We start from the raw sequence: 13,561 nt of genomic DNA on the forward strand, positions 1-13,561 counted from the left end.
CCTTTCTTGTAGAGTTTAGCCCCAGGGTGGTGGATAAAGGAACTGACACGCATTCATGAAAGGAAAAATAAGATGGCTCGGAGAGTCACAGCATCATCATTTCAGCCGCATCAGCTAAGGAACTTCTTGGAATTATGAATTATGAATCTGGCATTGTTTGGGATATCAAGGATTAGACCCCTAGAAATGAATCTAAAATTACTTCCTAACTTTTTCAGCTTTATCATCCTTCCCTATCAGCATCTGTGTCATTTTTTTTTGTAGAAACTATCAAGATAATTCATGTATTCAAAAATAAAAAACGTATACATTGAAGCTTTAGGATAGCATAAAACTTGCTCATACGAATGTCATGTAAGGTATCTTCAAGCGAGGTTAAAGATACAAGGAAGAAGAAAGACAGAGAACCTTGTTAGATAGGGTTACAGTTTGTTAGGAATTTAAGTACACTGCTGCCACTGGAGAGGCCCAGTGCAATTACTCACTAGATAAGCCAGGACATGCTTCACTATAGGAAAAGCTGAGTATGCCGACATATACATGCCGATACTAGATAGAAGCGTTGGTAATTTTGGCTCCGATACTAAAATTTACCGGTCTGATCACCATCATTCCATGATTAAACTACTGAGGCTAACACAGCTATGTTGAAATAGCCTTGCATTGCGATCCTTTTGAATTTTGAGACTAGTCCCTATGAAATTCTTTTTTGGATTTCTGAGCGCGCGCGCGCGCATATATATATATATATATATATATATATATATATATATATATATATATATATATATATATATATATATATATATATATGCGCATACAAGCATACATATATGAGTTAGTTTTGATTTTTGATATACAAGGCTCCACATTTTGAAGTGGAGGTGTTGTCGGGGCGTTGGTGGCGCTCAACCTCAAGCAGCAGCGTCGAGAAAAATCTATACTCTTATGATTAAGATAGTGCTCAAACATAAGGACATAGGAGAGCAATACAAGGAGATCACTTTTAAGATAGAAAAGGGTAATTTCATTACTAAAGTATGAAGAAAATGACCATCCACTCATCCATTAGAGCTACATTAACCCAATAATCTTTTATAAAGGAATATAGCATTATCTGAGTTGATTCAGGATAGGAATAAGGGGAGGTTTAATATACAATATTGGGAACTTGTTGGTAACAATATACAAAAAAAAAGGAGGCTGAAACCAAACCCTCGTAAGTCTCCTCTTGAAATGTCGGATATTCTCTTTCCTTTTGCCTTAGTAATATAGAAAAAAGGTGGTTCTGCAGCCTCAACGCTCGACTAACGGCTACTGTCCAGAGAGAGAAACTCTGGTTCTAGAGAGAGAAGCCACCCAACGGCTACTGTCCCTAGTTGTTCTGCAGCCTAACGGCTAGTCCTCACGGCCACCTGCTTCTCCGGCGAGGTCACCGACGGCCTTCGGCGAGGTCCTCCTCCGTGGGGGGCACGGGAGTCTTCTGCGGGCTGAGGAGGTGCCATCGTTCTCTTCCTTGACATTTACTTCTAACTCTCTGTGTGCCGGACTGTGTGCAGGTTTTCGCCGGAGCCGAGCCCCTCCCCTGTGCAGGTTTGCAGGTTTTCGGGGGAAGACGAGGGTGCGGTGGCAGCCCCTCGCCTCGGCCGCTGACTCCGGAAATCCGGGCTAGCCCACCGGCCATACCCGCTCAGGACCGCGACGGTTGGCAGAAACCGACCAAGATCGCCCGTCGCCACTCGCCGTTGAAATCACCGACGGAGGGGGAGGGCAACGGAGTACCGGAACCCTACCGCGGTAGCAACCGAGCCGACTCGGCGCTTCAACCCCGAGTTGGCCTGGTTGACCCGGACGGTGGGCCTGGTAAGCCTAGGCCGGATGGGCTTTGGGCTGGTCTGGTCGGGATGGGTGGCCCGCTGATCGACGCGGGTGGGACCATGGGCCCGTCGAGCAAGCGGCCCAGGGATGATGGGCCGCGACTCGATAAGGGCCCATGGGGGTCCTTTGGGATGGGAAAGGCGCGCGCACGTGCGCTGCGCGTGGTGCGCACGGCACGTGCGCGCGCGCGTGTCGTCCGGGTGTCGTTGGCGCCCAAGGGAGCGCGCGATTCAAATGGGTCGCGTGCTCCCAGGGGATCCCGCGCGCCCAAAAACCACGTCACGCGCGGGCTCGGTGGGTTGCGTGGGGCCTGCGGGGTGCGAGCGCCTGGCGGGCCGCGCGCGCCTGGCGGGCCGCGCTCGCCTGGCGGGCCGCGCGAGCCTGGCGGGCCGGGTGCGCCTGCTGGGCCGTGTGCGCCTAGTGGGCCGGGCCTGCCTGGTGGGCCGTCCATCCTGGCTAGGCCCTGTGAGCGGGTGGCTCCGAGAGAGCCTGTTTGTGGGCAGGTTGACCCCGGGGCTGTCTTTTCAGGGTTTGGTCCTTTCCAGTTTGGCCTTATGGCCGAGGGTATGGGTCTGGCGAGTAGTCATGGTGTGATAGAGCCGGAGATTGTTGGAGAGAGGTTCGGCCCATCAGGAGCATTGAGTGGGCCTGGACTGATGGACACCATCGAGGGTCCAGCACGGGGGGCAGCTACAGTTTTCCGGTTTGGTTCTCCACCCCAGGTGGAGGAGAGACCCCGGCCGGAGACCTCTCTGGCAGGCACTGGAGTCATAGTTTACCCCCCGCAGGAGTCTAGCCCGGGCGAGCGCGACCTAGGCGGTGGGGCCCACGGGGCAGGGGGTCGGGTTTTAGTCAGCCACCCTGAGGCTGAGCAGCTGGCTCAGGCCGGCCGGGAGGGGATGGCTCGAGGGGATAGTAGGGAGACCAGAGATGACCGGGTAGCGGTCGCAGGGACTACCAGTACACTGACGATGGATCATCCGACGGTGGTGCAGAGAGTCCGAGCGGCTGTTATGCGGGCTGTCTCCGGAGTGAGTGAGGATGACGGTCAGCTAGGGGGGATGCACTCCGAGGTAGTGCTGGACCCGATGGCCCAGGGGGTGGATGAGCCTGCGGCCGACCTCTCAGACTTTTCTCCATGAGGATCCTAGCTTGGAATTGCAGAGGGGCAGGTAAGCCGTCCTTTAGAACGTCGTTCAGGAGATTAGTGCAGGTCCATAGCCCAGAGATCTGCTTCCTCTGCGAGACGCGATTATCTGGTAACGGACTTCGTTGTGTGCAGCGTCGTCTGGAGGCCGATTGGGTGTCCTATGCGATAGACTCCCAAGGGCTTTCAGGGGGCATTTTGGTATTATGGAAGCGGGGGGTGGCGTCTGTGGATGTCTTCCACAACTGCCCCCAACAGGTTATCATGATCATTACCGAGCCTGATGCGGCTCCATGGGTTTTGTGTGGGGTGTATGCGAGTACTGATTATAGGAATCGGAGGGTTCTCTGGGACGAGATTGCTAGTCTGGTGGCCCAGGGGCTTCCGACCACGGTGATAGGTGACTTTAACTGTATCTTAAGTGCGAGTGAGAAGAGAGGGGGACGACCCTTCACTGATACAGTAGACCGTAGAGAGTTCCGGGATTTTGTATCTCAGAATGGCTTAGTGGATCTGGGTTTCTCGGGACCTCGATTCACGTGGTGTAACAACCAGTCTGGTATGACTAGGGTTTGGGAGCGGATAGACAGGGCCATGGCGAGCCCCGATTGGATCATCCGTTTTCCCACCTACCAGGTCAGACATTTATCCCGTATTGCCTCTGACCATTGTCCACTGTTGTTATCAACAATTTCGGATACTGGCCATCACAGCCCGTTCCGCTTTGAGAAGGTGTGGCTGTCCTACCCTCAGTCCTGGGATATCGTTCGGGAGGCATGGTCCTTGCCGGTACATGGCAATGCCATGCAGAGGGTATCACGGAAATTGGAACTAACTAAGAGGCGGCTCCGTCGTTGGAACCGCGAGGTTGTGGGAGATATTTTTAGGAAGATGGAAGTGGTAGAGGCTGCCATTAGCAATCTTCAAAACAGGGAAGATCAGGAAGGTGAGCTTCCGGAGGCAGACATGAGAAGCCTACGGGGGCTACTTGCTGATCATCACTCGTTGCTACGGCAACATGAGGTCTTCTGGAGACAGAAGTCCAGGGTCCAGTGGATCAGAGAGGGAGATCGGAATACCAGTTTCTTCCACCGGACGACGGTCATCAGGAGGCAGAGGAACATGATTCGTTCCCTGCGAGATGGGACGGGTCGTCAGGTGGAGGGGGAGGCTGAGGTTAGTCAGGTACTGCTTGATTTCTTTCGGTCCAGATGGACGGAGGATAGAGATCCCGGGGATGTCGACCAGCTCCCGAGGGCGGATACGCAAATTGGAATGTCGGAAAATGCACTTCTGGTTCGACATGTGACAGGGAAGGAAGTGCAGGAGGCGGTCTGGGCCCTGGCAGGGGACAAGGCCCCAGGGCCGGACGGCTTTCCACCCTTCTTCTTTAGGAGATATTGGGGTGTCATCCGGGTTGCAGTGGTGGAGGCAGTACAGTGCTTCTTCAGTCAGGCAGTGATGCCTGATGATTGGAGAGCTACCTATGTCGCGCTGATACCTAAACGCCAGGATGCGAGGGAGCCCAGCCACTTCAGGCCCATTAGCCTGTGCACAACCCTTTATAAGGTGGTGGCAAGGATAATGGTGGGTAGGATGAAGCATCTGCTGCCCGGCCTCATTTGCCAGGAGCAAGGTGCTTTTGTGGGGGGTAGGAATATCTCTGATAACGTCATGTTGGCCCAAGAAATGATGTGGGATTTGCGACGGGCCTCTAAGCGAAGAAGCTTAATGGCTGTCAAGCTGGATATGGAACGAGCTTATGATAGGATTCGGTGGAGCTTCTTACGATGCGCTCTGGAGTGCTTCGGTTTCCATGAGACCTGGATTGAGTGGGTGTTGGGGTGTGTCCAGGGGTCGAGATTCTCCATCTTGATCAACGGTACGCCCTCCCCTTTCTTTAGGTCTACGATGGGGCTTAGACAGGGGTGTCCGTTATCCCCATACTTGTTTATCATCTGTTCAGATGTCCTGTCTCGGGCTCTGCGGGATGCTTGTGCTAACCGGGAGTTGGAGGCGTTTGTTCCCGCCCCAGGGTCTCGGCCTATATCGCATCTACTATTCGCAGACGACTGCCTACTCCTGGCCAGGGCGCAGGTAGAGGATGCACGTGTACTCATGAGAGTTTTGGCGGAGTACTGTGCTATGTCGGGCCAGAAGGTTAACCTTCAGAAGTCGACAATCTCCTTCAGCCCTAGCACTGAGCATAGGGTCAGACAGGAGATTCGGGGGTTACTTGGGATGCCGGCTCAGGACGGGATCTGGAGTTACCTGGGAGTACCCATCACGGGTCGAAGGTTACGGGTGGCGGAGTGTTCAGGGTTGGTGCAGAGGATCCAGAGCAGACTGGAGGGGTGGAGGGCATCTTCACTTTCCATGATGGGTAGATTGACGCTGATTAGGTCAGTGCTAGCTTCCATGCCTGTCTACCTTATGGCCAACACAGTAGTTCCGAGAACAGTGCTTATGAGGATTGAGCGGCTACTTCGGAGCTTCCTGTGGGGGTCGTACGGAGGGGGTCACGGGGTGCATCTAGTGGCTTGGGAGAACGTTTGCCTACCAGTGAGAGAGGGTGGCCTCGGGGTCTCGTCTCTGGTGGAGCGACGTGAGGCGCTGATTGCCCGACATGCAGCTCGATTCACGCTGGAGCCACAGGGATTCTGGAGTCAGACTATGGCTACCAGATATGGCCGTACTGGCACTGCAGGGGCGATCCGCAGTGGGCGTCGCTGCTCTTTCATGTGGCGAGAGATTGCCAGATACCTTCCCATGGTTGAGGAGAACACTAGATGGCTGATAGGAGATGGGCAGAGTATTGATGTGGTCGGTGACTCATGGGTGGGTACCCTACCCTTGAGACGTTGGCCGACTATGGTTGACACCGAGGCAGTGGAGGGACTGCGGGTTTGTGACCTCCTTGTCCCGGGCGGGGTTGCCTGGGATGAGGAGAGGGTGGGTTACATGTTTGGGGCACACTTGGCTGAGAGGGTTACGTCCCTTCCGATCCCGGGGCATGCGGGTCCGGATACCCGGGTGTGGAGCATGTCGTGCAGGTCTGGAGTGAGGGTGGGGGACCTCTCCCGTGTGCTCCGGCCAGGGCATGAGCCAGGGCCGGACTGTGCTTGGGTCTGGCGCCTAGGCCTCCATCCGAGGGTCGCACTGTTCTTATGGAAGGTCGCTTGGGTTCGGCTTCCGACAAGAGCAGTATTGAGTGAGCGGGGCTTGAGGTTGTCCCCAGAGTGCGTGGCATGCGGAGCTGAGGAGTCGGTGGACCATGTCCTGTTTCAGTGCAGATGGGCGAGGGCAGCATGGTGCACGGCGGGGCTGCCAGGGGATGGTTGGACCCAGGGGGACCAGTTCTTACGAACTATCCGCTGGTGGTCGGGTAACCCATTGACTCGCCAAGAGGCGGTTAGAGCGACCTGCACAGCATACCAGATATGGCTGGCTAGGAATGCTCGAACCTTTGGTGAGCAGAGCAAGTCGCCAAGGCTTGTGGCGGAGAGCGCCCGGGCGCAGGCGGCAGAGTTTAGTTGTCCCTTCTCCTTAGACGGACTTTTGATAGCTCGGGATATCTGGGGTTCCCCTTCTGCCTCGGCAGCTTCTCACACAGTGTTTTTCACCTGGGAGCCCCCACCCCCAAGCTTCCTCAAAGTCAATTTTGATGGGTCCGTGCTGTATGGTGGCACGATAGGTGGAGCGGGTTTTGTTATTCGGGACCCTACCTCTAGGGTTGTGGCGGCAGGAGGCTGTCAGGTATTTGACTGTACGGTCCCTGGAGCGGAGCTGAGAGCTGCCTGGGCGGGTCTTCGACACGCTCAGCATGTGCTCTCAGCTAGATCTGTCATCTTGGAGGGTGACTCGGCTACGGTCATTAGTTGGATCCAGGAGGGTCTGAGAGCCGGTGCTACCGACCATCCCTTAGTTCGCGATATCGGGTTGATGATGAGGGACGGATGGGTGGTCCAGGCGAAGCATGTGTTTCGAGAAGCCAATGGGGCTGCGGATTGGGTGGCCACTTATGTGGCCAACCATGCCGGGAGCACCTTATGGACTGGGGACGGGGAGCTGCCTCGGGAGTTCCGGGATGTCCTGTTTTCCGATTTTATTGGGTGTATCCGTACACGTGTTGTATAGATCGCCCGGTTTAGCAAAAAAAAAAAAAAAAAAAAAAAATATATATATATATATATATATATATATAGAAAAAAGGTCTTTCTCTTCACTATTATGATTGTGGAGACTAACGGTTTATTTCTCTCCTAGCAATGCCAATCCAAAAGTATCAACATCCTAGGCTTAAATCAGATATATTTGGTAGCCTTTTCTCAGTGCTCCCTTCTTGGAATATTTTATTGAAACAGAACAACCTCATGAGCCTTAAACCCCATGCCAAACAAAGAGGTACCAAAAAGCCAAACAATCCCTTTTCCTTTTCTTTTCTAAACAAGACAATAATAAACAACCAGCCCTTGTTAGATCCTGTAGGTGCACACTAAAAGTTCTCATCAGGATCACAGGATGCTAACTTGGCAACCCACCGCCTGACGACACTCGGTATCACGCCGATTAATTCCTTTGAGTCGTAAGAGGGGACCTTTTCATGTACACGAGAGGAGGGGCAGCTTTACGGCTTTAACGGTAGATGTAGATGGTTCATCTTAACATCAATACCCAAGTAAATAGTTCCGCTGTAATTTTATTTTTTTTTTGGTAAATCGGCATCTCACTATATATTGCAAGTATACTCTGAGGCATCAAAATACAAAATACGGGCTAGGCCCTGCAGAATGAGGGTGTCGCCCTCCCATAAAGAGGTCCCGGTATGATGTGTTGCAAAAGAAGCGACCCAGTCCGCCATACTGTTCGCCTCGCATAATATATGTGTGACTCCAAATGAGTCGAGGTCCTCCAAGAGGTAACCAATATCCCAGACAAGTGGGCGTAGTTCTAACCTAGTACCACTCCTGATCCAATCAACTACTGTAGTCGAATCACCCTCCAACCACTGTAACATGGCGAACAACTTTACAGGTAACTTCCTAGCAGGACTCTCAGATCTCTGATAGCACAACAACAGAGAACTCTAGATAGGCCGAGAGTGAGAAAATCAATAGAGATAAAAGTTAATAAATCAACACTGAAAAGGACACAATCAGCTTTGGTTTCATGGAACCTCTAATCTCCTATTGGGTTCTGAAAATTCCAAACGGAACTCTGAGCAATGCAAATAGAAGTAAACAGGAGAAAGAGAAAAAGTGACAAAAAAAAAAAACAGAAGATGCATGAATCTATCTCCACCATGTTCGGGAAGGACAGGGTTTGTATCTTTCGCAGCGAGTCCACCGTCACATTATGCAACGGTGGCTTTGAGATCTATGCAGATGGATGATAGAAGAGTTTTGGAGTACTTTGAGACCTGTTGCATGATCCAATAGATGGTATCATGAAAGAAAGATCAATCGTTACTTTGCGTGAAGACAGCAACCCGAACCTGTTCAGAAAAAATGTACAAAATAAGGTCAGAACATCAATTATTGTAAACAATTTTTAAGATTCAAGAACGGCCTAAATTGCAAAAGACAATTTATTCTCAAAAAGGTTGTACAAGGTAATTGTGTTAGCACAATCGCTCTAACTGAGAATATGTGCAGCATTTGAACCCCTCATGGCTCAACAAATGCTGGTTTGTATGATTTTTGCAGCGGCGCAATATATCTGCCGGATATATATGGTGACAGTGCATGCCAATCGTTAGATCATTTTGGCAATCTCAGCAAAACATGATTGGAGTTCAATCTCCTGCGCGACTACGTGATCTATTTATTCATGGCATGCAACAGATGATTCAATTTGCTGTAAATTGTACCAATCCCCTCGTGAGATTTGAGAGTATGGATCTTTTCAAGCGGTTGAGGAACTTGATGGTCTGGTTTCGCAATCATGATTGCCCATGAATTGAGCAACTGTCATGGTAGAGAAAGGCACACATATCATATAGGAGAGCAGTTCCTGCAATATAGTCCCATATATCATATTCATCCCCTAACATGTGAATACAGGATATGGATGAGAGAACCCACAGCAGTGGAAAGACAGGATGTAAGAGTGTTATCTCACGCGAATGTCCAATGTCTTGGGTAAAAAAATCAGGACAAGCATGACTGCATGAGGCTTGGCCTCTGTTCCTTCTTATTCTTATTTGTGTAGTCTTCTTTCTGGTGATGTAGTTATGTAGTTAGCTGTGCTCATGCAAGATTAGGGCTGTCAACGAGCCGAGCCGAGCCCGAGCCACCGCAGGCTCGGCTCGGCTCGTTCCATAAAACTCTAAGCTCGGGCTCGGTACCGAGCCCGGGACTAGGCTCGGGCTCGGGCTCGCTTGGCACAGCCGGGCTCGGGCTCGGGCTCGTATCGTTTGCCCGAGCCCGAGCCCGCCCCGGCGGCCAGCGCCCCATCCGGCCATCCCCATCGTTCGCCCCAGCGCCCCATCCGAGCCCGCCCCGGCAGCCAGCACCCCATCCGGCCAGAACGAAGGAAATAAATAAATAAATAAAGAAAAGAAGAAGAAGAGAAGAAAGAAGGGGGCGGCCGCGAGCACCGCCGGCACGGGCGTCGGCCGCAGGCCCCGGGGGCTCGGCCGCGGGGGGGGGGGGGGGGGAGTGAAACTTTCGCTGTGAAAGCAGGGGGGTAGGGGGGACCTCGATGCGGGAACGGCCGGATGCGGCGGCGGCGCTTCACGCTTGTTGCCTCCCTCGCCGGGGGCGGAGAAGGGAGAGGAGGAGGCGGCGAAGCTTCTCGGAGAGCTGGGATCGGGTGTACGGCGTCGTCCTCGTCGTCGTAGCCGTTGTCAGAGGAGAGGGGGCATTGGCTTCGGGCTTGGGGGCGAGCCGGCGAGGAGAACGGAGAAGAAACCGAGAACGGCGAGAAAGGAGGGCGAGAGGCGGAGGGGTCGGGGGCTCGAGGAGGGGGGGGTTTGTTGCTGTGGTGCAGTCGGTGGAGCCGCGAAGTCGGGGAGGTGAGGTGGTCGGGGGATCGAGTGAACTGTGGCGAAAGAAAGACTGAAGAGGGGCGGAGAGACGGCGGTGGTGAAAGGAGGAGGCAGAGGGCTCAGGGGCTTCAGTCTTCAAGCCTTCGAACCATCGAGAGAACTCAGAGAAATGAGAATGGAGAAGGAGCTGCGTCGAGAGAATGGAGAAGGAGCTAGGGGCTAGGGCAGAGCTGCGCCGCAGCAAGTCAGGGAAGGGGATCGGGATTTGGGGGAGGGCTGGGACTGGGAGTGGGAGTTTGGGACTTGGGAGACTAGGGCAACTCATGCTTACCAAATACCGAATCAGTAATTGGTAATTCCATTTGGGCTGGGCCGCTAGCTAGCTGGGGCTTGGGAGACTTCAGACTAGAGCTCGTTTGGGCTCGTGAGCTGCTCGGGCTCGAGCTCGGGCTCGGGCTCGGATGTAAACGGGCCTCATGTTCGGCTCGGGCTCGGGCTCGTTTGACTAACGAGCCGAGCCCGAGCCGAGCTTTTACCGAGCCAAGCCCGAGCCGAGCCCGAGCAGCTCGGCTCATTAACGGGCCTATGCAAGATGAGTCTAAACAGCTAATGTACAAAAAAATAATAATATACCCGAGTGGCGATAGTGTTACCTTATTACTACCCATGGACTACTAATAAATTTCTAATAAATTTATTAGAACCAAGTGTTTCTAATAAATTCCACCTGAGTCCCGACCGACTGAAAGCAGCCAAAGCCCATGACATGCGTGTAAGAAGATAAAAACGGAGGCAAATATGAATAAAGGTACCCCCCCCGGGTTAAACCGAAACATGACGGTTCCAGTCATGTCGCGTTCTATCCCAAAAAAACGAGAGCCAGTAAAATGATTTATAAGAAGATTTTTTTTTTTATTTCAATACTCGGAAGGAATTTATTAATGGAAACAAATGGAAACATGGAAGGAATTTATTAACGGAAAAGAAAAGGCCAAAATGAAACAACAAAAAAAGATGGATACTCTGGCAGAATTATTCTAATTTTTCCGAGAATTACCCTAACTATTTCACAAAAGAGTGAGATTTAGTGGATCGTTTGGAGTCTGAACTCTTACCTCTTGGCGGTGCGGGCTTTGCCGACGCCTTCAACGAGGCAGCGATGAAAAGCAGCTCTCGGAGCGGGTGAGCGAGCGGCGGCGACCGCCATCGTCATCGTCGTCGTCGTCATCCTTCCCGCGGGGACTGGCGGGAGTCGACCGGAGAGCCCTCGGTGAGTCGAGGCTCCGTCGGAGGAGGTGGCGCATGGCGGCGATGAGATCCTCCGCCGGATTGGCCGGCGGAGACGCCGACCGGAAGTCCCGTGAAAAGCTCATGTGACGGTGGAGCGCCTCCTCCGTGGAAATCCGCCGCCCGGCGCGGCAGATCTCTTCCTTGACGGCCTCGCTGCAGAGGCCGCAGACCCACCGCCCGCTGTACCTCTCCCGCACCCGCGCGATGTACGCCGGCGTGCACTCCTCCGTCAGCCCGCAGCACTCGCACTTTGCGAACTCCACCTCGATCTGCCCCCCGCCCTTCCCCTCCGTCGCTGCCGTCATCGCCACCGCGTCGCCGCCGCCGCTCCGCACCTTCGCCGACATATCCTCGGATACGAAAAAAACAAATAAAGCCCCAAATCAGAACAGATCCCTATTTAATAGCCTATCTCTCCGCCCCGATTCTTCCGGGAAACGGGCACCGACACCGACGGGCGGCTATTCAGTGTCCTAATCCCTGACGATTCAGGTAAAGGAGGAGTCTTTCTCGCGATTGGGCTACCTCTCCTTCTCCCAGACGATGAAGCTATCCTTCTCTTCTCCGATCAGCACCGCCGCCGCCGCCGCCCGATCCTTCTCGAGACCAGCGTCTCCGGCGAGAGACATCTCAGGATCCAAAGCCCCCCCCCTCTCTCTATATCGATCTCTCTCACCGACTCAGTATAGGAGTCTCCGAATCTTCTCTTTCTTTCTTTGGGGTGTCTCCGAATCTGCTCTCGCTCCCTCCCCCTCTCTCTCTCTCTCTCTCTCTCTCTCGCCCACGAGAAGGAGCTCCAAGCGGTTTTTGTTGGTCGGAATGAGAGGAAGGAGGGGAGGGGCATTTATTGCCTTTTCGTAACGTAGCGATGGTGGGGCCCGCACTAATGATTGGTTACCCGGGGTGGGGCCGGATGTTGATTCTGCCAGCTGTCATCCACTGGTGCAACCCCTGCCCCTCTCCCATGTTTCCAGATTCGCCCGGTTGGGCTGGCCTGGTGCGGCAGAACAGCGGGGCATGGAAAGAAGCGAGTGGTCGATGGAAACGTGTTCATATGCTGTGACCGGGCTGATTTAAAATTTTTCTTGGGTATTCATGTGGGACAAAACCATGTACGCATATTCGTTCGGTGAGAAAGTTCTCGTGAACTTCATTTTTCTGAAAAGCTGTGATTTTTTTTTCTTTTTTGTTGTTGTTTTGTGGTGAGATGTAGTTATGGTTGTAATTGAAAAAGGCCCTGCAAGGGGACTTCACAGCAGTAAATGCTAGAGTTTTCTTATTTTCAAAATCGCATATTTTTATTTTTCTTCATTAGAAATAATTTTATGTTAAAATTTTGACTGATTATTTTTTTAAACCGTTTTTGTTTTTATTAATACACTATCCTGAGGCTGCTTCATAAGAGGAAGTTCATTAAAGTAGATAATGATTTGGAGGAGCCAAAGAGATACCTTGTTTTCTCTTTCTTCATTTTTTTTTTCTTTTTATCTTTTTAGAAGAAAGTTTATAATTTTAACCAGTTGCATTTTTTGACAAAAAATCGGGTATCTTTCCTTTTACTTCTACATTTCCACATACAACAATATTTTTTTTTTCATTTTTACAACCATTCTCATTCTTTTACAGATTAGCAAGCGTATGGATATCGGTATACTATACTTGAGGTGCAACTTAAGGTGTAGGAAATACGGGCCTTTTATTTTAGTAATAATATTTTCACAAAACCATTTGCATAGTGGAAAAATAATTATCTTTAATAAAGCATCCTGAGTGATATATTTAGCCCAAATTAATTTCTAATTTTGTAGGTTTTTTTTAAGCTCGATATGTGAAATTCCCTAACAGGTAAATGGAGTGACAGACTGGATGACTTCTTATATAGTTGGTTGATCATGGTGGCTCAATACTATAGAAATCTCCTCGACTTTACCCACTTATTTTAGGACATCATAGTAACCGATGCGAGTGGTTGCATATATTAAGGCTTTGTAAAGTAGCTGGTCCAACAAAATACAAAAAAGATTGTGTGGAGCACATGGATGAGTTTTCCATAGGAACTTCTTATACGATTATATGTACCACTCTATACAAATAACATGCATCAATTTTTGCCTTTTTACAAGTGTGAGAACTCTCAAAAGGATAGTAGCATGAAGCATGTGTCTTGCTTTGTAGGGATTTAAATCAAGACAAATAATATTCGAAAAATCACTTTGTAAGTTTCAATTAGAGAGAATGCGCAACACTAATTGACATAT

General features: G+C 51.3%; 1 protein-coding gene and 1 long non-coding RNA gene across 2 annotated transcripts; one reads left to right on the top strand and one right to left on the bottom strand.

Moving 5' to 3' along the window:
- The first annotated feature begins 966 nt into the window (after positions 1-966).
- LOC120111682 lies at positions 967-8,300 on the top strand. The gene is made up of 2 exons (XR_005513134.1): positions 967-1,282; positions 7,238-8,300. It is a non-coding gene; the product is annotated as an uncharacterized LOC120111682 (long non-coding RNA).
- On the bottom strand, positions 8,128-12,099 carry LOC103709340. The gene is made up of 2 exons (XM_008794640.4): positions 11,129-12,099; positions 8,128-8,519 (listed from the first exon to the last, which is right to left on the bottom strand). The coding sequence occupies exon 1, from the start codon at positions 11,648-11,650 to the stop codon at positions 11,159-11,161; it is 492 nt and encodes a 163-aa protein (XP_008792862.1). The 5' UTR covers positions 11,651-12,099; the 3' UTR covers positions 8,128-8,519; positions 11,129-11,158.
- Positions 12,100-13,561: the final 1,462 nt, after the last annotated feature.

The sequence above is a fragment of the Phoenix dactylifera genome, chromosome 8 (assembly GCF_009389715.1).
Source record: "Phoenix dactylifera cultivar Barhee BC4 chromosome 8, palm_55x_up_171113_PBpolish2nd_filt_p, whole genome shotgun sequence".
Lineage (NCBI taxonomy): Eukaryota > Viridiplantae > Streptophyta > Magnoliopsida > Arecales > Arecaceae > Phoenix > Phoenix dactylifera.

Excerpts from the sequence above, each read along its gene's own strand:
- LOC103709340 (XM_008794640.4), bottom strand. The coding sequence starts at position 11,650 with ATGTCGGCGAAGGTGCGGAGCGGCGGCGGCGACGCGGTGGCGATGACG.